The sequence below is a fragment of the Gymnoscopelus braueri genome (assembly GCF_963280865.1).
Source record: "Gymnoscopelus braueri genome assembly, chromosome: 13".
Taxonomy (NCBI): Eukaryota; Metazoa; Chordata; class Actinopteri; order Myctophiformes; family Myctophidae; genus Gymnoscopelus; species Gymnoscopelus braueri.
The window spans coordinates 51,337,129-51,357,799 of NC_137615.1; the positions used below are offsets into that span (position 1 = coordinate 51,337,129).

The window sequence follows — 20,671 nt, forward strand, 5'->3', positions numbered from 1 at the left end:
GATCTGAAACAACCTGTTCATGCTTTTAAACTGCCTGTACTTCTCTCCATCTCTTTTTTTAAAATGAGTTGAGGGCTGGTTGTGTGTGTGTGTGTGTGTGTGTGTGTGTGTGTGTGTGTGTGTGTGTGTGTGTGTGTGTGTGTGTGTGTGTGTGTAAGTTAACGGATGAGAGGTGATTTATTTCAATAATCTTTTAGAATTGATTTGAAATAAATTTTATTATATAATTTAAGCACTTTAAGCTCTCTATTCTGACAGTACTGTCGAGTGTTTGTTCAGTAACAGGGGTCTCACTGTCTGTCCAGGTCTATAGTAAACAGAACATGCATTTTCATGTCGGGATTCACTGTTTTAACCTAGAAACCCTGTGTAAATTACGCCACAGCTGAAAAGCATCCCAACCCAAACATTAACGTAACTAACAATTGGGCCGCGCGACCCGGAAATGACCGTAATAATCCTAAAACGGGAGCAAAAAAATATATATATATTTTGGGTGGCCCACCGGCCCAGCGGTCCACCGGGCATATGCCCGGTATGCCAAATGGCCAGTCCGCCCCTGATGACGCTTGCAACCAGTGTGACGTCGTCTGTTAAGGGGTCTATATGTTACAGGGAAATTGGCATTCCAGGGAAATTGAAAGGGGTAGGCTTGTTTTCATGCCCCTCATGCAATTCTGTAGAATCAACGCTAGAGGGCAATGCAAGCCAGACATGAGCCCCACACCACACACGCACGCATGCACAAACGAGGCATGCGCACACGCGCGCGTGCACACACACACACACACACACACACACACACACACACACACACCCGCGAACAGCCTGAAGCACAAGGGGGCGGGCCTGGCGGGCTATGTTAGTGCAGTGAGTGGCACTTGGGGCAAACGCAGTCCCCACAACATCATTTACGATTCTGTGCCTATCGGTACATAACTCGGACGGCTCTTCAGTCGACTAGCAGACCATCGGCCGGTCGTCGCGGGCACTCGCGCCTGGAGGCGCTCGGGCGCGACTCCTCGGCCTCAAGGTCTGCTAAGTCGGCGAGCCTCCGTCATGGTCCAAAACTATACTTTATCAGCGAAAAAAAAGTAATCCGCGGTTGTTTGAAAAAGTAATGTCCTATGCGGGAGTCAAACCCCGGCTCCCAGTGGTAGTGGGTGGGGAGTCCAATGATTATCGAAGTGCGCCACTGAGGCTTGTACTAGTGGTGCAAAGTAACAAAGTAGATTTACTCAAGTACAATTTTGAGGTATTCGTACTTTACTTGAGTATTTCTCTCATATTATCCATTTTATTTTCAGCGTTCCCCTAGCGTAGCTTCCTGGTTGCTATATTGTTGTTGTGGTCGTCGTCCTCGCATCGAAGCCCCGCCTCGCAGCACCGCCCCGCGCCTATAAAACAAGCGCTCCCCTGTCAATTTCCCTGGAATGCCATTTTCCCTGTGACATATATACTCTCCCAAACCACCTCACCCAGCTGTACCCAGTTGGTCTGACGGCCTGCTCGACTCCACCCCACTCACTTCCTGGTACATTTATCCCAATATTGTTCTGAGATGTTGGTGTTCATGTAAACATAGCAAGTGACTCTCTTGTTAAAAGTGCCAGAGCTCTCAGGATTGTGATGTAAGATTGCAGTTTATGTCTCCATATTAGTGCACATAAAGTGAAGACACTCATCACAGTTGACAGGCCTCCTAAACATTAGCAGTGTTGTAGTCTCACCTAGCCACACCATCAGGTTCAAAGTATGGATGGAAACTATTCACAACCAGAACCATTATTTTATAATAATGGTATATAGACAGAGAATGATAGGGAGAGTGATATTTGTATGCTCTCAGATTGGACTTTGATTCCATTCAAAGTGCATTACAATGTAGGCCTCACATTAACCCTTTCACACAACGACGGTGAAAACAGCCATGTACGTCACCTGCCTGCTCTTCAGGAGCAGTTTGTTGTTCAGTTTCTTGTTATATTAAGTAAAACAGTTGTTCTCAAACTTTTTAATGTCAAGGACCCTCAAATTCGGTGTATATATTTGGCCGCGGACCCCCATCTGAAAGTATTTTTCCCCATACAACATTTTTGTTGTTAAAATATTTTATAAATGTTTTAGATTCCTTTGTGATTGAGATTTGTAACTGTCACAAGCAGTGCTCCCAGGTTCTTTATGACTCTTAATTCATACTTAGTGTTACAATTTCTTTTTTACACACACACACACACGTCTCTCTCTCACTCACACACACACACACACACACACACACACACACACACACACACACACACACACACACACACACACACACACACACACACACACACACACACACACACACACACACACACACACACACACACGGCTAAGGCAGGGATCAACGCTAGTGCAGGTCTTGTGGCTGACTGTAATGGCATATGAATAAAGTGTGGAGGACAAAAAGTGCTCAAAAAAGTCAGACGTGGCGGACAAAAGCTGCTCCATAAGGCTGAAAGCTTCCATTGTGGCAGTTTAAATGAACAACAGGCATCACAGGAAAGAGAATAGAAGAGAGAAATGAGCCCTATATGGTTTTGTCCTGCTGCACCTGCCTTCAGTGCAGTGTTAATTTCGTCGACTAAAACTATGACGAGTGTGTTGAGCTCTGAAAATAGCCGATCTACAAGCTCACAACGGTCGCAGTTGTGCGCTTGTAGATCGGCTATTTTCAGCATGTAACCAGGTGTAAAATGCCATCAAGGCCTGCCAAAATACATTTTTGGCAACGAAATCAGCTGTAGATTTAGATATTTTATACCTAGGATATTTGAAAATAGCAGATCTACAAGCTCACAATGCGTCCTACTTCTACTTCGTACCTACTTCTTCATTGCAGTATTGATACTTTAACCTAAGTTAAACATTTGAGTACTTTTTCCACCACTGGAAACCTGTGGAATACATCCCATAGTCTCAAAGCTCCCAACCCATAGTCACTAAAAAGAAAAACCTGCAATTCTTCCAAGCTAAAGTCTCCCTTTCTCATTGGTCAATAGACGTTGATGACAGTCAGCTAAATATGGTGAGCTATCTTTGAAAGCCTCTCATCAATTTGCAGGGAATGCTTAAACAAATAGGTTTAATATCTCCAGCAGAAACCAACTCCAAAATGTAAATTTTTCAGGAAATTTTCATTGGTTCAATATGTTTTTAATCAACACACAGACGTAAAGGGTGTTCAATAGCACTGATTTGAAAAAAAAGTGTACAGAAAGTGGAGTTAGCTGGTTCCTGCCGGACAGCAACGATACAATAATATATAAGACGTCATCAACACTAGTATCAATAAAACATATATGTACCGTAAACAAGAGTTTTCTCCAGTGTGGAAAGTTTATTCTCTAGTGTGGATACGCTGGTGTTTCTTCAGATCAGGTGAATGAATGAAACTCTTGTTACAATGTTTATATTGGGAAGGTTTCTCTCCAGTGTGGATACGCTGGTTTCTCTCCAGTGTGGATACGCTGGTGTCTCTTCAGGCTATCCGACCGATTAAAACTCTTGTTACAGTGTGTACAGTGGAAAGGTTTCTCTCCAGTGTGGATAGGCTGGTGTTTCTTCAGGTCAGATGACTGAATGAAACTCTTGTCACAATGTTTACACTGAAAAGGTTTTTCTCCGGCGTGGATACGCTGGTGTGTCTTCAGGCTACCCGACCGATTAAAACCCTTGTTACAGTGTGTACAGTGCAAAAGTTCCTCTCCAGTGTGGATACGCTGGTGTTTCTCCAGGTCAGATGACTGAATGAAACTCTTGGCGCAATATTTACATTGGAAAGGTTTCTCAGGTTTCTCTCCAGTGTGGATACGCTGGTGTGCCTTCAGGCTACCCGACCGAGTAAAACTCTTGTTACAGTGTGTACAGTGGAAAGGTTTTTCTCCAGTGTGGATACGCTGGTGTCTCTTCAGGTCACATGACTGAATGAAACTCTTGTCACAATGTTTACAGTGAAAAGGTTTTTCTCCAGTGTGGATACGCTGATGTTTCTTCAGGGAACCTGACTCACTGAAACTCTTGTCACAATGTTTACAGTGAAAAGGTTTTTCTCCAGTGTGGATAGGCTGGTGTGTCTTCAGGGAACCTGAGGGACAGAGGGAAGAGAGAGAGGAGAGACGGGGAGAGGCAGGTTAAAATTAGTACACATACAACTTGAAAGCTTCCATCATCAAATAAGTCAGTTGTTGAGGAGAATTACGGCTCCCCTGTTAATATTTCTGATCTAATTGTATTTTTCATCGACCTCTTTTATTCCAACTCCCAGTTTTCCCCACCCCATAAGTCCTGTCCCTGTGTTTAACACAGACTGACCTCCACTGGTCTCCTCCCAATCATCGCTGTCTTCAATGACTTCAGTGTCAGATTCAAGCTCGACTTCAATTTCAGAGCAGTGTGAAGAGATGTCTTCATCATCATCTTCACTTTTCACTGCTAGTAATGTCAACTTTGACCCATCAGGCTCCTCTGGTCTTTGAAGTAGCTCCTCCTGTTCCCCTTTAATCTGTGGAGGCTCTGGTTCCTCCTGGAGCAGACTGGGGCTCCTCTCCTCAACCATGTGCAGGATGTCTAGGAGCAGAACAATAACATGATAGTGAATAGTGGATTCCTAAAATGTCCGTGTTCCCTGTACAAAGTGAGCCATCACCTACTTTGATTGACCAAACATTGACTAACTACAGGTTACTACAGGTGTTTCTGAAAAGATCTTTTTGTTTTAGCAAGGTTTTCGCAAAATACATATTTTGTATTTTATTTGTAATTTGAATGAAAATATGTAGTTACTTTACCAAACAATTGAATGATGCTGTTACAGCAAATTTTAATCATTGTCTCTGTGTTCGGGGTGAATTAGACAAACCGCTGTACCGATCAGCACCAAATTTCTGCACAATGCCAAGGCAGACCAAGGAAGTGTTTTTCAAATCTGAATAGAATGACTTAAACCCTCTATAGTCTATACTTAGTGAGATATTGTGAGCGTGTAGATCGGCTAATTTCAGCGAATTGCCCCAGTGAATAGGGATGCTAGATTTCATGTGGTTACATTTTAAATCAAGAAACTGAGATAAAGCGTGACAAAGATCTGTGTTATGTCACACAAATCAGACTAACAGACCCATTTGTAGATGTCACGCTTCCTACAGAGCCACGCCATAAATTTGATTTTCAACTACGACCCAAGTTTCAAGTAGGTATTGCAGGCTTTCATGGCCAGAGATGCTTCTGTTTGATGACATCAGCTGTGATTAGTCTACTTTTGAGTAGATTCACTTTTTGTTGCCACCGCACTCTTGACTCCTCTGGTGCGATATCTACTTAGACCAATAACATTTAAATAAGTAAAGGGTCGCACTCAGAAGGACTTCTCCATGTCCATGTTCTCCAAGTCTTTACAATGAAGGACAAATGTTTCGGCTATCCAGCCTTCGTCAGTGTACTTTTGAGTAGGCATACAAACAGTGGATACAGACAAACCCTGTATATGGTCTGGCCTACAGCCACATTGAAAAAACATTTACAATGTAAAGTTATATGCTGCAGTTTTTCTTTTACATTGCATTTGCACATAAGAGGACCTGCTTTTGGATATAATAAAGTGATAACAATACATGTTAAAATATGTATTTTTATTAGTATTAATCTTTTACCCCTTTTTCTCCCCAATTTACTCGTTATACCAATTAATTCCTCACCACACACATTTGTGTGTTTCCACTGCTGTTGTACTGTATCCGAATGACTCAAATGCCAGTGAGGAGCCCCCACCGGGAGGACGTAGCGCCTCCGTCCTACTCCTCACGCCCCAAAACTCCCTGCTGACAGGTGCCGCCCCCAGCCCTTAGGAATACGTGCAGTGATAACACCCTCCCCGTCCGGCTTCCCTCCCCCGAACACGGGCCATTTGTGTTCGTATAGACCCTCGAGAAAGCCGGATGAATCACGGTGGATTCGAACCCACTACCTCCGCGGTGGTGGGCAGGGACTTTACCACTGCGCCACCCGAGCGCCCTAAAAAATATATTTTTGAGAGATATTGTAATGATGGAAAAAATTAAAGAAAGAGAGCGAGAGCACAACTTACTGAGGTGTGGGTGGTCTTCAGGTTCCTCCTGTTTAATAGAAATGTCCCTGGATGAGTCTGGAGAGATCATCTTCACCTGCAGTCTGGACTCCACACACTGGTCTGAAATGAAGCAAGTGAATAAGGACCTTAATCCAAGACCGGGAACGCATCTGTGTCATTTTAAGATTTCTTTGGCTATTCAAAAATAGCAGATATACAAGCTCATAGAGCGGCACCGAGTGCCACGATACAAGCTTGTTAAGGTGTTAAGAATCAGCCATCACGCAACGGCCATCGCGCAACGGCCATCAGCCATCGCGCAACGATGGCTGATAAGTGACAGTCTATTGAGAATTACCATCGTAAATTTGCAGCGTTAATGCAAGAGAGAGAAACGTGAATAAAACACAATATGTGTATGTATGTTTTTTTTATTCTCAAAAGTGTATTTACAACAGCAAAGTTAACAAATCAAATACAGTGCACTGCAGTGCAAACATATAGCAGCCTAGTCTGTTACAGCTTAATACGACGGGGCTTGCACTTGAACATGTCAATAACCTCATCCGGGTCCAAACGGTTAGTTAAATCTCTCTCAAACGACAGGAGACATAGACTGTTTAGGCGAGAGGTTGTCATTGAACTTCTGCATGCATTTTTGATTCTGCCTACACTGGAAAATAGGCGTTCAACGGTGCATGTGGTCATTGGCAGTGTTATCAATGCGTTTAAGAAACAGTGGACACTGGAGAAGGTGCTAGCTGGGCACGCATCCAAAACCTTAATTAGTGTGTCAAATGTTTCACCCCTGCTTTCTTTGGTTGCAAGGTGGGTCCAAAATGAATGAAGCTGCTGTTCTTTAACTGTTACACCAAAAACACTGCCAGAGACATTGAGAGTTTTTACCATTTCAGTTGCATCAGCACGGGGAGTTGTTAGGAACACACTAGCAGATGTCATGAAACCATAAGAGTCTTTTTGGAACCTGGCATTCAACTCACCAAGTTGACAGTCTACAATCTGGTTTAAAATGATGCGTAAATCATTGTCACACCTGACTCATGTTCGCTTTCCCAGCGAAGTAGTATAACACTGTGCTCAAATCGAGAGGGAACAAAACGTTTTCGGGCTGACACAATTTGATTTACATCCCACTTATCAAGAGCATTATCCGTCATTATAGCATTTGTTGCGGCCAGGATGGCCAGGTATCCGAGGCGGGATTCGTCCTTGGACCTTATATCAGACAGATTAGCTTTAAGATCCTCTATAAAATCTCAGTTACATCGACAGCTTGCAGGCCAATGGTTGCACAATCCGAAACACTAAACAGGTTTGCAAAGAGGTTGAGAAGGAAAACAAACTTCTTTGTTTGCATCTGAGACAACAATGTGTTAGCGTCTGTGCGTGTACAACGTCATACAGCTTAAGCACTTTACTGACAGAAGCAGACCTTGAACTCCACCTTGTGTCACAACCACGTTGAAGTTCAATGGGTCTGCGGCCAGGGTACTTCTCTATCTGCAGTTGCATGAAATTGGCATGTCACTGGGTGCCTGACATAAAAGCATGCAGTGAATTTAGAGTACCAAAAAAAGCTTCTGCATCTTCTGATGTGCGTGCTACAGCCCCCAGGACAAGATTAAGTCTATGTGAGTGGCAATGTGTGTATGTGGCATTTGGAAATGTGTGCTTAAGTATGGCCTGCACTCCACCCTTGTGTCCAGACATTACATAGGCCCCGTCAAACCCCAGCCCCACACACAAGTTTCTGTCTAGGTTGAAAGGTTGCACAACTTCAAGGATTTTCTCAGCTATTGCTTTGGCCGTCATGTCCCCCGTGTCAACAAATCCTAGGGCTCTCTCCTTGATATTCCCCTTGTACACACAACGTACGCAGACAGCAACCAATTCCTTCTTAGAAATGTCCTTGCATTCATCGGCTAGTAATGCGTAAAATGAAGAATCATGCTCTCTTTCTCTTTCTTTATGTTACGTAGCAACAATGTAGATGCAGCATTAATCAGATCATTCTGAATAAGAGGACTGGTCATTTTAGCACACTTGTGGAGCGTGTCTAAATGGGCTTGGATACCTGGATTATGCTTGGCGACCAGTTTAAACAGCTCCTTAAAATTACCTGTGTTCTATCATCATCATCAGTCTCTCTGTGTCCACGTAATGCTATGCCTTGCTTTGCACAGACAAGGATGACGTCCAAAACAGCTTCTTATCGAGTTTCTCAGCATAAATCCCATCAGTGTTTGTCAACTGATTTAGGACTGTGCCACGGCCACTTGTGGTTACTTCTTTGTATCCCAGGTATCTTTGTATTCCTTCTTTATGTCCGTCGCTCTTCTCATGCGTCGTAAAAGCAAAGCCTGTGCGTTTCCAGGCTGAAAAGCCACCATGTGTAAATGCATTCTCTGAATGCTGAGGCGCAAAATGCCGACAGGTCTTGCAAAACACAGCATCTCGACTAATGCTGTACTCGATGAATGAAAATTTCTCATACCAGATTTTTGAAAAGCACCTGGAGCGTCCGTTGATCGTTGTAGTTGGGAAGCGGCTTAGTTTGGGTTGAGTTGCTGGCTCGTCGATAGCAGAGAGGTCTGTTGGCGCAACTGCGCCGCTGGAATCCGGGGAGCAGGGGCGCACTGGTATGGTGCTGCTGGCCGCGGCGATGGTTGCTGGTGGTGGCGGGTCTGGCGTTGTGGTGGCTGCTGGTTGTGGCCCCCCACCAGCAGCCGCTGGTGGGGCAGTCGTCACCGCTGGCTCTTGCTGGCGTCTTGCTGGAGCTGGCGGCGAAGTGTAGTAGCATGCTGCTCTGGACGAATCGTTTTTTGGTTGGTGGCTTCTTCATGTTGTAGAGTAGTAGACTAGTCACAAGTCACAACAATAATGAAATGTGGAGCTATTTCTGGCCCCTCTTTATACTGTTTACCTGGCAAGAGAACCGGTGACGGGGAAACCGGTTTTTAATACAATTCGGCCGAATGCAAATAAGCCCGATTTGAAAACAAAGGCGACTTTCTGTGGTTGGCTACAACAGAATAGGGTGAGGGGATGCTAATGGTGTTATGTTGATTTTTTGTTTTTTTCCCCTGGGGGAGCAGGGTTTTACAGACCGGGCCATGGCCTCGTCGGCCCCAGTGAGCATACGCCCTTGGTATATCTGCTATTTCTAAATGGCCAAAGAAATACAAAGAATGACACAGATGCGTTCCCGGTCTTAATGGGTTAATAACTGGAGACCCGTGGTGTCAAAAATAACAATAATATTTGCTGAAGGTAAAGGCAAAATAGCCTTATTTTATACTAACTATTTTGGCCTGATGGTGGCGCCAGAAGAATCAGGTCATTGAGACACTCTGTTAGGATTAACCTTCCAGGGAGCATGCATGCACAGAGGAAGCTTCATGGCAATCTGTCCATTAGATTTATAGACATTGTGTGTGCAAGTGGCTTAAAAGTTAAAGGAAAGGCGTTTAAGCACCAAAATCTGTCAGATTAATCCTTGCTGGGTGCATTTTTAAGCCAAGGACTATTCACTGTAACTGTTGGAAGAAGCTGCATTCAGTCAAAGTTGGCACTGTGTGCACTGTGTAGTGGAAAAGCTCATATGATCAGAAACAATCATACAGACTATGGATTTGCTATGGATAAATGAACAATTCTAAATAAAACAGTGTACTGTTCTTGAATTTTTTCTTCATGTATTTGTATTCTTCTTCTTATTTTTTCAATTACTATTTCCTTTCTATCCTGTGTAATGTGTATTTTATCTTACTCCACACTGATGAAGCACAATAATTTCACTGCCTATAGTGCAGCTGCCAATAGTATTGTATTGTGTAGGTGACAATAAACACCTTGAAGCTAGAAAAAAGGGAAGAAACAAAGTAGTAGGGCGGGAAATTGATACGATAGTGCACTTGGTGATACAAGCGGGAAATTAGGCACAGATGACCTTCATATGACCCTAATTGATAATCAACCTCTGGCCACGCAGAATTCCTAAGATTTCAAGATGGCCACCACCAGTTTTCAACCCCCCCCCCCCCCTAAAACATAATCATCAGGTATTATGGTTATACTAGGAGGAAGATTTTTTCCAAAAAAGTGTACAGAAATTGTTAAAATTATGTTTTTATGTGGACACGCCTCCAGTTCATTAAGTATTCCTGGTTCTCACCTTAGCACCTCCTCCACCACCTTAGCACCACCCACCTGTCCTAGTCCTTCCTCCTCCTCATGCCCACACCTGTTGTGTTATGATAATGAGGGGGAGGCTATGTCACTAAAGCGCTGTTTCTCTATTGGCACGTTTGACCCTCAAAGGTTTCAGCCTCCAGGTAGAAACTCAAAATAGTCAGAGAAGACATAAAACACCATAAAAACACCACCAGGGGGCTTAATGAAGTTCTATCAACCTCATAGACACATGAAAAACAGAAAAAGTGCAAAACCATGGCACCACCTCTTTAAAGCATTTGCAGTGGCCAGAACATGCGTTTCTACATCCACATCGTGTCAGCTCTTGGCATGATTTGGCCACAGCCGGAAGATCCGTCCAGTGTGGAAGCCAGGTTCTGTCCTTCTGGTGGCATCCCCAGAGGATTGGACTTGGCAAAACAGGACTGCACAAGAGTGACTGGACCCATATATGTCCTGCTTGGAATGCTCTTGCAGTGTTCCTTCAGACCAGCACTTGTTGGTGGAATGCAGTCATATGATCGCTGCTTTCTTGCAAACAAGTCCAGTCGTGCCTCATTCACTTCCTTGTAGGAACTACTTCTATCGTACATGAGTACTACGAACTCCTCAATGACTTGCATAGGTTAATCATTTACTGTAACAGGTGTTGAACCTAATTTCGAGAAGTCTGTCTGCCATGCTGACCTTTTCCCCTTTCCATGGAAGGACAAAACTGTATGGCATCTGCTGAATGCATGAAAGAAGCAAAGACCTGATGACTTTGATTCAATAGCTGATGTAATTTCATGAACGGGGATCGATCTGAGGTCCTTCCCTCCTTCCAAAGGCAATCCACAGCTAATTCAAGCCAGGTCTTTGAACAAGGGAAACTGCTGTCAACAATGTCAGTATCTGAGGCAGAGCTGCAGAGGATAGCATCTGACACACCATGATTCGCAGCTCAGATACTGACGTCGTTGTCTTAGCAGTTACACTTGTTCATACTAAGTAAGTGGGACTTATTGTCAGTATCAGCTGAGAGCGCAGGAGTCTTATAGACCCCCGGCATTGCTGAGGTGGAGCGCCACACTCACCATACTTTCTACTCATACACTGAGTTGGCGGTGCCCAGGATCGAACCCATGACCATGTGATCCGAAGGTGAAAGCTCTACCGACTGAGCAACCCAGACACAAAGACTTGGCTTGAAAAAGCTGCCGAAGGACCTCAGATGGTTGTTCCTGAAATTGCATCAGCTATTGGATCAAAGTCATCAGGTCTTTGCTTCTTTCATGCATTCAGCAGATACCATACAGTTTTGTCCTTACACGGAAAGAGAAAAAGGTCAGCACCTGTTTGAGAAAATATCCATATATATATATACGTTTTTGTATTTATTGGTGAACATATTGAAAAGTCTGTTGCCCTAGGTCATTAAAAAGCTACCAAATCACTTTAAAATATGCTATAAATGGATTCTGTGTAAGGTAATTAATACAAATACATGTGCTACAAGCTCATGTGGATTAACCATCAGCAGATGTACATTTCTGCAATATATCGGCAGCCATATTGGAACCTGATGTTATTTTTTTTATCTTACTTGGTAGAAATACCTCCAGAACATATTCTCTTATATTAAAATAAGGGGGAAATCAAAGATTTACAGCCCCAGCAAAGTGATATAGTCCAAAATGTTGGCCCAGTTGCAGCCATTGTGAAAACCGGTGGTGGCCATCTTGAAATCTTAGGAATTCTGCGTGGCCAGAGGTTGATTATCAATTAGGGTCATATGAAGGTCATCTGTGCCAAATTTCGTGCTTGTATCACTGTGCACTATTGTGTATTGAAAACGGCAATTTCCCGCCCTACTAAAGAGACAGACAGAGAGTGAAACGTACTGAGGTCTGGCTGGTCTTCAGGTTCCTCCTGTTTCACTGAAACGGGTCTGGCTGGGTCTGGAGAGTTCATCTGCAACCTGCAGTCTGGACTCCACAGAGTCTGGAATAAAACAATTAAAATCCCAAAGTTCAGATTTCATTACAAAGACTTTAAGAGAGACGTCTCTTACATTTAACTTCAACAATAACAGACAATAATAAAGGAGTAACCTGGTAATCACAATTAATAATTTAATATAACTAATATATTCATGTAATCCTCTCTCTGATAGAAAATGTTCCCTCTTTTAAGGCAAGTAGAATGATTTATTTACTTCTTAGGAAAATAATTCTAAATGATTTAGTCATGATTTGTGCAAATGAAATACTAATAATATTAATATTAATCATACAAACATTGTTTTATTTTTTCAGGTAAACACTTCAGGTTCATACCCCCTTTCCTTCAGGTAAATTGATGCATTGAATATTGTATTAACAGTTTGCGAAAAAAGCACAGAAAGTACAGTTCTATACAAGGTTAGCCCTTAGCCCCTTTCGGGACCCTGTTTACCTTTTTTATATTTGGGAAGGCGGTATCCAGGGTCCCTTGTCGCTCAAACCACTCTCTCTCGTAGTCGCGGGTACCACTGTCTGGTCTCGGGCTAATAGCTTGTCGCTTAGAAGTTGCAGAGATTTCTCAAAGGTACCCACAAGAGCAATAGTAGCGCACCAGAAAGCTGCATTAATCTGCACGGATCGGCGATGCCGTTTAACATTTTTAATAATTTAGTAAAACTTAAGCTCCCCTCTCACACTCTGCTCCACTGCCCATGTCCCGCCTCCCCGCGTTGTGATTGTCATGCAAGCATGTAGGAGCTTGTGACAAAGGTGAAACGGGGGTTTCTTAAAACTTTTGTAAATGTTTTTATTGGTGCTTAATGTATAATTATTTGCTCATTTAACCACCATCTTATTATTTTTGTACAACCGTTTTGCACTGTATTGGGTTACAATTGTTTTCCCCCGGTCCCTTGGTTCACTCATTGAGAGACATTCAGTGGCAGAGAGGTGGTCACGAGGTCCCGCCCAAGGCCACGGTCATGGCCAATGTCCCCAGACATTATGTCACCACGGACGAATGAAGGAAGAGAGAGGTGTGGTTTTGACAGGTATAAAAGAGGAGGCGGGACAGTTGAAAGGAGAAGCAGAGCCCCAGAGAGACAGAGGGTCAGACGGAGAGAGGAAGCAGAGGAGGAGGTTGTATGAGAGCCCCGGAATAAAGTGAGGGAACTTGAGCGAGTTACACCAGCCACCAAGCAGTTGGAAGCCGAGGTGTACCTATCTATGAGCAAAGAGGGAGGAACGATCGAACCGAAGGGGAGGAAGAGAGAGCGAGACCAGACCATAAGCAGAGGACCATACGAACCGAGACCAGACCATAAAAGGAGCGCTGAGACGAAGAGTGGTGATAACGTTGTATACGCAACCTACTCAGCGCCAGGTGTAAAAGCCTGGCCTGTCAGTAAGTACCGATCCATGCAACGTTCATCCTTGTATAACCACCAACTGTGAAAACGCGCATGTACTTTACCAATGCACAGTGAACTGGTCATAGTTTCTATCATTGCAGAAGGAGAGAAGAAGAAAAGAAGACAAAGACGACTGGCCTAAAAACCCTCTTTCTACCTACCCCCATATATGGACATGCAGCATTTCCCCCTGAAACGAAACGTGTTGAGTATCTCAAAGCACTTTATTGGCACAGCACTTTTCTTATGAAGTATTGTTGCACAGAAACCCCTGCTAATTGAAAACCTGTTGACCAAGCCCTGCGTAATTTTTAACTGTATTAGGGACCAATAAATATACTTACCTTTTTGATACATTTTGCATCCGTGTCCAGTTTCTCAAGGGAATTTTCTAAAGTGTTGTGTTCTCAAAACCAAAGTATTGAAACTTACCAGTAACTCGAACCTGTGAAAGCCTGTAGAAGTAAAGGTGTATTTAAAGGGGACCCTCCTCTATAAAAAAGGTGGCGTAGTCGACAAACTAAACAATATTCAGACTGGGACTCACAATAATTACGCACCCAGCACTTTACTGTGCATTGATATTTTATTGTTGTGAGTTTGATATTGAATTATTTATTAAAGGACAAATAGAGTGTGCAATACCTCAAGATAATTGCAAGTCAAATGTGATACAATTACGGCCTTGTTCACAAGCTCGCCAATCAGAGGCAGTAACGTAGGACCATAGAGTTATGCGTAGGACGCGCAGCTTGTCAGTCACCGCGGGGAGGCGGGACATGGGCAGTGGAGCAGAGTGTGAGAGAGGAGCTTAAGTTTTACTAAATTATTTAAAATGTTGAACGGCATCGCCGATCCGTGCGGATTAATGCAGCTTTCTGGCGCGCTACTATTGCTCTTGTGGGTACCTTTGAGAAATCTCAGTGCAACTTCTAAGCGACGAGGTATTAGCCCGAGACCAGACAGTGGTAGCCGCGACTACGAGAGAGAGTGGTTTGAGCGACAAGGGACCCTGGATACCGCCTTCCCAAATATAAAAAAGGTAAAATGGTCCCGAAAGGGGCTAGGTTAGCCCTGAAACATGACTGTCATACCATGACAGTCATAACATGACAGTCATGGTGCCGAGTTCCCCCGGTTTATAGTGGTGTTCGATTTTTTTACATTGCCAACTCTCATATGTATATAAACGTTCAGATTTCAAATATAAAGTGCTGACCCCCGAGCCACGGATGTTACAACTTAAGGCGACCCAGACCACGATAAGTACCCATATCTCCCGTATTGTTCAATAAAAAGCATTTTAATCCTATCGCCGGCCATTTTCTCCAATGCTTTCAACCATGCGACACTAATGGTTGGGAGGTGTATTGCACTCTGATACATTACAAAAAGAAAAAAGAAAATGGCCGGCGATGGGATTAAAATGCTTTTTATTGAACAATACGGGAGATACGGATACTTATCGCGGTCCGGGTCGCCTTGTAACATCCGTGGCTCTGGGGTAAGCACTTTATATTTGAAATCTGAACGTTTATGTACATGTGAGAGTTGGCAATGTAAAAACATCGAACACCACTATAAACCAGGGGGACTTGGCACAATGACGCTTGTATACAAGCGTCATGTGAACCATTGCTAATACAAGGTCTGCTAAAAGGATTAAAACCCAAGAAAGCGCTATGGCTTGTTTCCATTGGGGTCCTGTGTACTCAATTCATCTAAACATGTAAAGAAAGATATACAATAGTATGCAAAAACATCATATGAAGGAGAAAGGAGTAGTAATCAAAAAGTAAAGTAATCATAATAAAGAAAACATTCTTATTTTAAACAACAACAACAAACATACCTTCCTCAGTAATGTATCCTGGTAGAAAACACACTTGAACACCTCTAATGTGGAGTGTACCCACTTGAAGCTAGCTTAGCATTAGCATTAGCCCACCACAACAACAAAGCAAAGTCTTTGAACGTCGTATGTAAATTCCTCCCGTTTCACAACGTGCCAGCCTGTCACTCTTTACACAGACTGTCGCACAAAGACACACTCAGACAGAAGTTATACAAAGGTTTTTTCACAGCAAACTTATAATATAACACCGACTTTCTCTGTATCACGTTCGTTCACTCTCTGCTCTGTTTATTTGGCTCTAATGGATGTGTTTCAACCCGGAAGAGAGAGAGGGGCGGACACGGTCCTCGGCCGTGCCTCTCTCTCGTCCGGGTTGAAACACACACACTATTCTGAGTTCCCGCAGAAGCCTCATAAATGCCCAAATTAATTAATAACGTACAATGCATTTCAAAGTTTATTCTTAAACAAAAATACGTTTTAAAGGTTTACAAATAGATGAAACACAACATGAATTAATTAGTTAATCTTCTGCTGTGTTCTATTTCATAACACTGGATGATATCCGTCTCTTGCACGTGCAGTCGAGTAATTAATATCAACAAAGTCACAGCTGTGACATAATGACGGTGGGCGTGGAACGCAGTAGTCAGCGTACATAAGCCCACAGCCGTCATTAATGACTCCCCTTTGATCTTCTCGCAGGCTACGCGTTGCAGGTTTGAGGTTCTAAAGAAACAAACTAAACTATCGTCTTTTTCGCAGGGAGCCCTGTAACCTACAGTAGGTTGGAGTTTCGTGTCTCGCGTCCTCCAAGGGCTGCGATTAAGACTCACTATTGTGTTTTTCCGAAGACCAACATAGCTCCCCAGCAGAGCAGTGTTTGTGCGGCCACGCTGTGGGAGACGCACAGGTTGGTGTGGGTTATCAGAGTCTGTTTTCGGTCTCTTTATAAGTTGTGGAAAGACATCATAGGCTATATATTTATTTAGCATTTTGTTAAATTGCCTGTTCTAGTAAACTGAACAACCTAAGTTATCCAATTTTGATTGCCTGAGTGTTTCCGCTCTTTACGGTGTTTATTTTGAGTTGATATTATAACTGTTTCCCAATAGTGGGTGATTTTCTGTTTATCACTGGGGGTGCCTTCGCCTTTGAGTTTCCCAGGTAAAGCGTGCACGCTTAGTGGGTGTTTTGGTTTTTCTTGTGGAGTGCTTTCGCTCCATTACATACTGGCCATGGCACATGCGTGCCGTGCCTGCGCGGTGCCCTTGTTGCCCAAAGGCCATGATGAATGTCACAGGTGCCTGGGTGTGGCACACCTAAGGCAGGGGCTGACGGAGGAGCAGTGCGCGAACTGCAGTTTCATGCCACATGACCTGAAGCTGGCCAGACTGGCTGAGGTGGAAGAGCAGCAGCCAGAAGACCAGATGCCCCCATCTGGTGTCCCTCCACAGGCAGGCAGGTGGCGGAAAGGGTCTCCGCACCGGAATGCACCGCACAGCAAGGAAAGGAAGAAGGACCCTCTGGCTGTTAAGGTAGACCTTGGCATCCCAGTTCGCGGAGTTGAAGGAGCTGCTCCTTAACATCCGACCGGACAGGCCTGTTCCCCGGGCCGACAGTCCACCGGCAGCCGCCCCCTGCCCCAGTATGGGATGTTGATTCGTTGTCGACAATGGCTTCCTGTACCGACTTCCATGATGGTCCAGAGGAGGCAGAAGAGGCCACCCAAGAGGCCACCCACAGGCCACCCCGGCTCTCAACGGTCGGGAAGTGAGTCCAGAGCGGGCTCGGGGCCTGCCTCGGCTTCGATTAAGCCTGTGATTCGGATGGCGCTGGCACGCCTGGGCCAGGACGAGGCCCCGGCAGCAGCAAGGCCTACAAGCGTCTTTTTTAGACGCGCTCAACCTCAAGCTGCTTTCACTGTGCCTCCCGCTGAGCAGTACATCCAGGAGCTCCACAAGTGCTGGGAAGACCCCAAGTCCCAGACCCATCCCAGTCTCCGACGCTAGGGCCTTGGCGTCTATGCGGGATGCTGACAGGTATGGGTTGGGCAGCATGCCATCGGTGGAGCCATCCATCGCCTCCCTGATCTGCTCACCCGATGAGGTCCTGCGGCCGGTTTCCCGTTGCCCCAGGCCCCAGTGCAGTATTACAGATGACCTGCTGGTCAAGAGCTATGACGCAACGGCCCGTGTCGGCCACATAGGCAACTCCTTGTCGCATATCCTGTTGGCCTTGTCCCAGTCCCTGCAGCCCCTGGGCGCGGCGGCTCCCTCAGGTGCGGATGCTGCGTCTGCCGCAGATGTTAACCCAGGCATGGATGCTTCCGTCCAGAGCCTGAGCAACGCTTCTCTGGAAGCTTTCGCGTATATGACAACGGAGCTTGGCAGACTACTGTCGACATTGACTCTCACTCGCCGACGAGGTATGGCTGGCTCAGTCCCCACTGTCGGAGCCATGCCGGAGGGTCCTCCGTGCACTCCCCGTGATTCCGGGGCAGCTGTTTGGCCCTGCAGGACAGCAGGCCTTGGAGCGTAGTCTCCAGGCTAATCAGACACGGCAGCAGTACGCCAGCCTTCAGGGGCCTTCCCCTGCAGTGAGACAACGGCCTGCGCCAGGTTATGGCACCGGCCGCCCCCGGCCACAGCCGCGGCAGGACAGCTACCCAAGGTCTTCGAATTTCGAGCAGCCCGACCAGCGTCGCCGCACCCCTACTCGCCCAGGCCCCCCACGTCCGGCACCTCAAACGCAGAGGGCTCGGGGGTCTGGGTTTCTCCCCTCAAGGGGCCAGAGGGGTAGGCAATGAAGGCATGGGGCCGGCGGTGGGACGCTTCTCCCAGCAGCAACTCAGCTACTGGGAAAGCTGCGCTTCAGACCCTTGGGTGGTGGCCACGCTCTCCCAAGGGTACAATATCCAGTTCCGCCGCCGGCCCCCCACTTACAGCGGGATCAGGATGACCATCGCCAACGATCCCACAAAATCCGAGGCACTCAGGCAGGAGGTGGCCACCCTCCTGGAGAAGAATGCCATCGAGGAACTAGATCTACACATTACATTACATTACATTACAGTCATTTAGCAGACGCTTTTATCCAAAGCGACTTACAATAAGTGCATTCAACATAGGTAGGGAACGAAACTACTAATCACCAGAAGTCTTAAGTGCATTTCCTGCAAAAACAAGCAACCAAGAGTAAACCTAGCGCTAAGGTAAAAGTGCAATATATCAGCTACCTACTTTCTTAAACAGATGACACAAAATAGCAAAATCAAATGAGCACGAGCTAAAACAAATAAGTGTATCGACTAAACAAGATCCAATAAAACAATACAAAAATAAAACAAGAGTTCGTACAACTAGTTACACACACAGCAAGGTGGGTTCTACTCCATGTATTTTCTGGTTACCAAAAAAGACGGAGGTTTTCGCCCTATACTGGACTTACGAGGGCTCAACGCCTACCTGAAGGTGTTGCCCTTCCACATGTTGAGGACAGCGAATGTGCTCCAAACGGTCAAAATGCACAGTTGGTTCACCTCAATAGATTTAAAAGACGCATATTTTCACGTCCCTATAGCTCCGCATCACAAGCAGTACATGTACCTGCGCTTCGCATTCGAAGGCAGGACCTACCAATTCAGGGTGCTCCCGTTCGGGATTTCACTGGCCCCTCGGATATTTACAAGGTGCATGTGGGCTGCGCTGGCCCCAATGCAGGCCCGGGGCATGCAAATCCTCCCATACCTGGACGACTGGCTGGTCGGCGCTCCAACCAGGGAACAGGTGGGGCGGGATACGGCGGCCTCATGGTCAACTACAAAAAAAGCTGCCTTGTTCCCAGCCAGAGAGTTGTATTTATCGGCTTGGCCCTGGACTCCTGCCGAATGCTGGCCTCTCCCACTCTTCTACGGGTGGAAGCCATCCTACAGCTTCTTCTCTGGTTTCGGGGGCACAAGAAGTTGAGGTTCAGTGACAGCAGTAGTGCCACTGGGTCTCCTTTGCTTGCGGCCATTCCAGGTCTGGGTCAATGGCCTACATCTAGACCCAAAATTCCACAAGTCCAGGAGAGTCAGGGTATCCGGCAGCTGCCTCCTCACACTACAGCCCTGGAGAGACAGGGCATTTCTGTCCAGAGGTGTCTCCTTGGGTTCGATCCCCTCGCGTCGCGAGGTGGTAGTGACAGATGCCTCGCCCTCCGGGTGGGGAGCAGTATGGCAACACAGGGCTGTGAGGGGGCTCTGGACGAGACAAGAGATGACAGAGCACATAAATGTGCTCGAGCTTCGTGCTATTTTTCTAGCACTACAACACTTTGTACCGCAGTTGGAGGGCCGGCATGTGCTCGTGCGGTCCGACAGCAGGTCAGCTGTCTACCACGTAAACCGGCAGGGGGGCACCAGATCGACCCCGTCGTTACAGGTGGCACGGCGACTCCTCATGTGGGCTTTCCCTCATTTTCCCAGCCTGAGGGCTATGTATCTGCCAGGGCCACAGAATGTGGTGGCAGATTTTCTGTCACGCCAGAAACCTCCTTCGGGGGAGTGGAGACTCCACCCGGAGGTAGTGGAGGAGATTTGGCACAGATACGGCACTGCGGAGGTGGACCTGTTTGCCTCAGAGTCCACAACACACTGCCCTCTTTGGTTCTCCCTGATGGAGACATCGAGTCCATTGGGACAGGATGCTCTAGCACACCCATGGCCAGATCACCTCCTCTATGCTTTCCCACCTTTCCCGCTGATAGCATTAACGCTACACAGGGTTCAGCAAGACAACCACAGACTCCTGCTGGTTGCTCCGGCATGGCCGGGGAGGACTTGGTTCTTGATGCTGCACAATCTCTGCTGCAGCTCTCCATGGCACCTCCCCAACAGGAATAATCTCCTGTCCCAATTGGATGGCCGCATTTGGCATCCGTGCCCGGAACGCCTGCAGCTGTGTGTGTGGCCCCTGAGGGGCCGGACCCACTCCTGAGTCTGTGTGACCAGGCTGTGATCCAGACCGTGTTGGACGCAAGAGCACCCTCCACCAGGGCAATCTATGCCAACAGGTGGAAAATATTCTCGCAATGGTGTGGTGTTAACAAAGAGGTC

The 20,671-nt window shown here is 46.0% G+C and overlaps 1 protein-coding gene across 1 annotated transcript; it reads right to left on the reverse strand.

The window, feature by feature from the left end:
* Positions 1-1,726: 1,726 nt before the first annotated feature.
* On the reverse strand, positions 1,727-15,709 carry LOC308099675 (uncharacterized protein; the record flags this gene model as incomplete). Its single annotated transcript, XM_080448410.1, has 6 exons — positions 15,571-15,709; positions 12,208-12,307; positions 6,128-6,229; positions 4,357-4,611; positions 3,706-4,129; positions 1,727-1,730 (listed from the first exon to the last, which is right to left on the reverse strand). The coding sequence occupies exons 2-6, from the start codon at positions 12,275-12,277 to the stop codon at positions 1,727-1,729; spliced, it is 855 nt and encodes a 284-aa protein (XP_080304536.1). The 5' UTR covers positions 12,278-12,307; positions 15,571-15,709.
* Between the last annotated feature and the right edge of the window lie 4,962 nt (positions 15,710-20,671).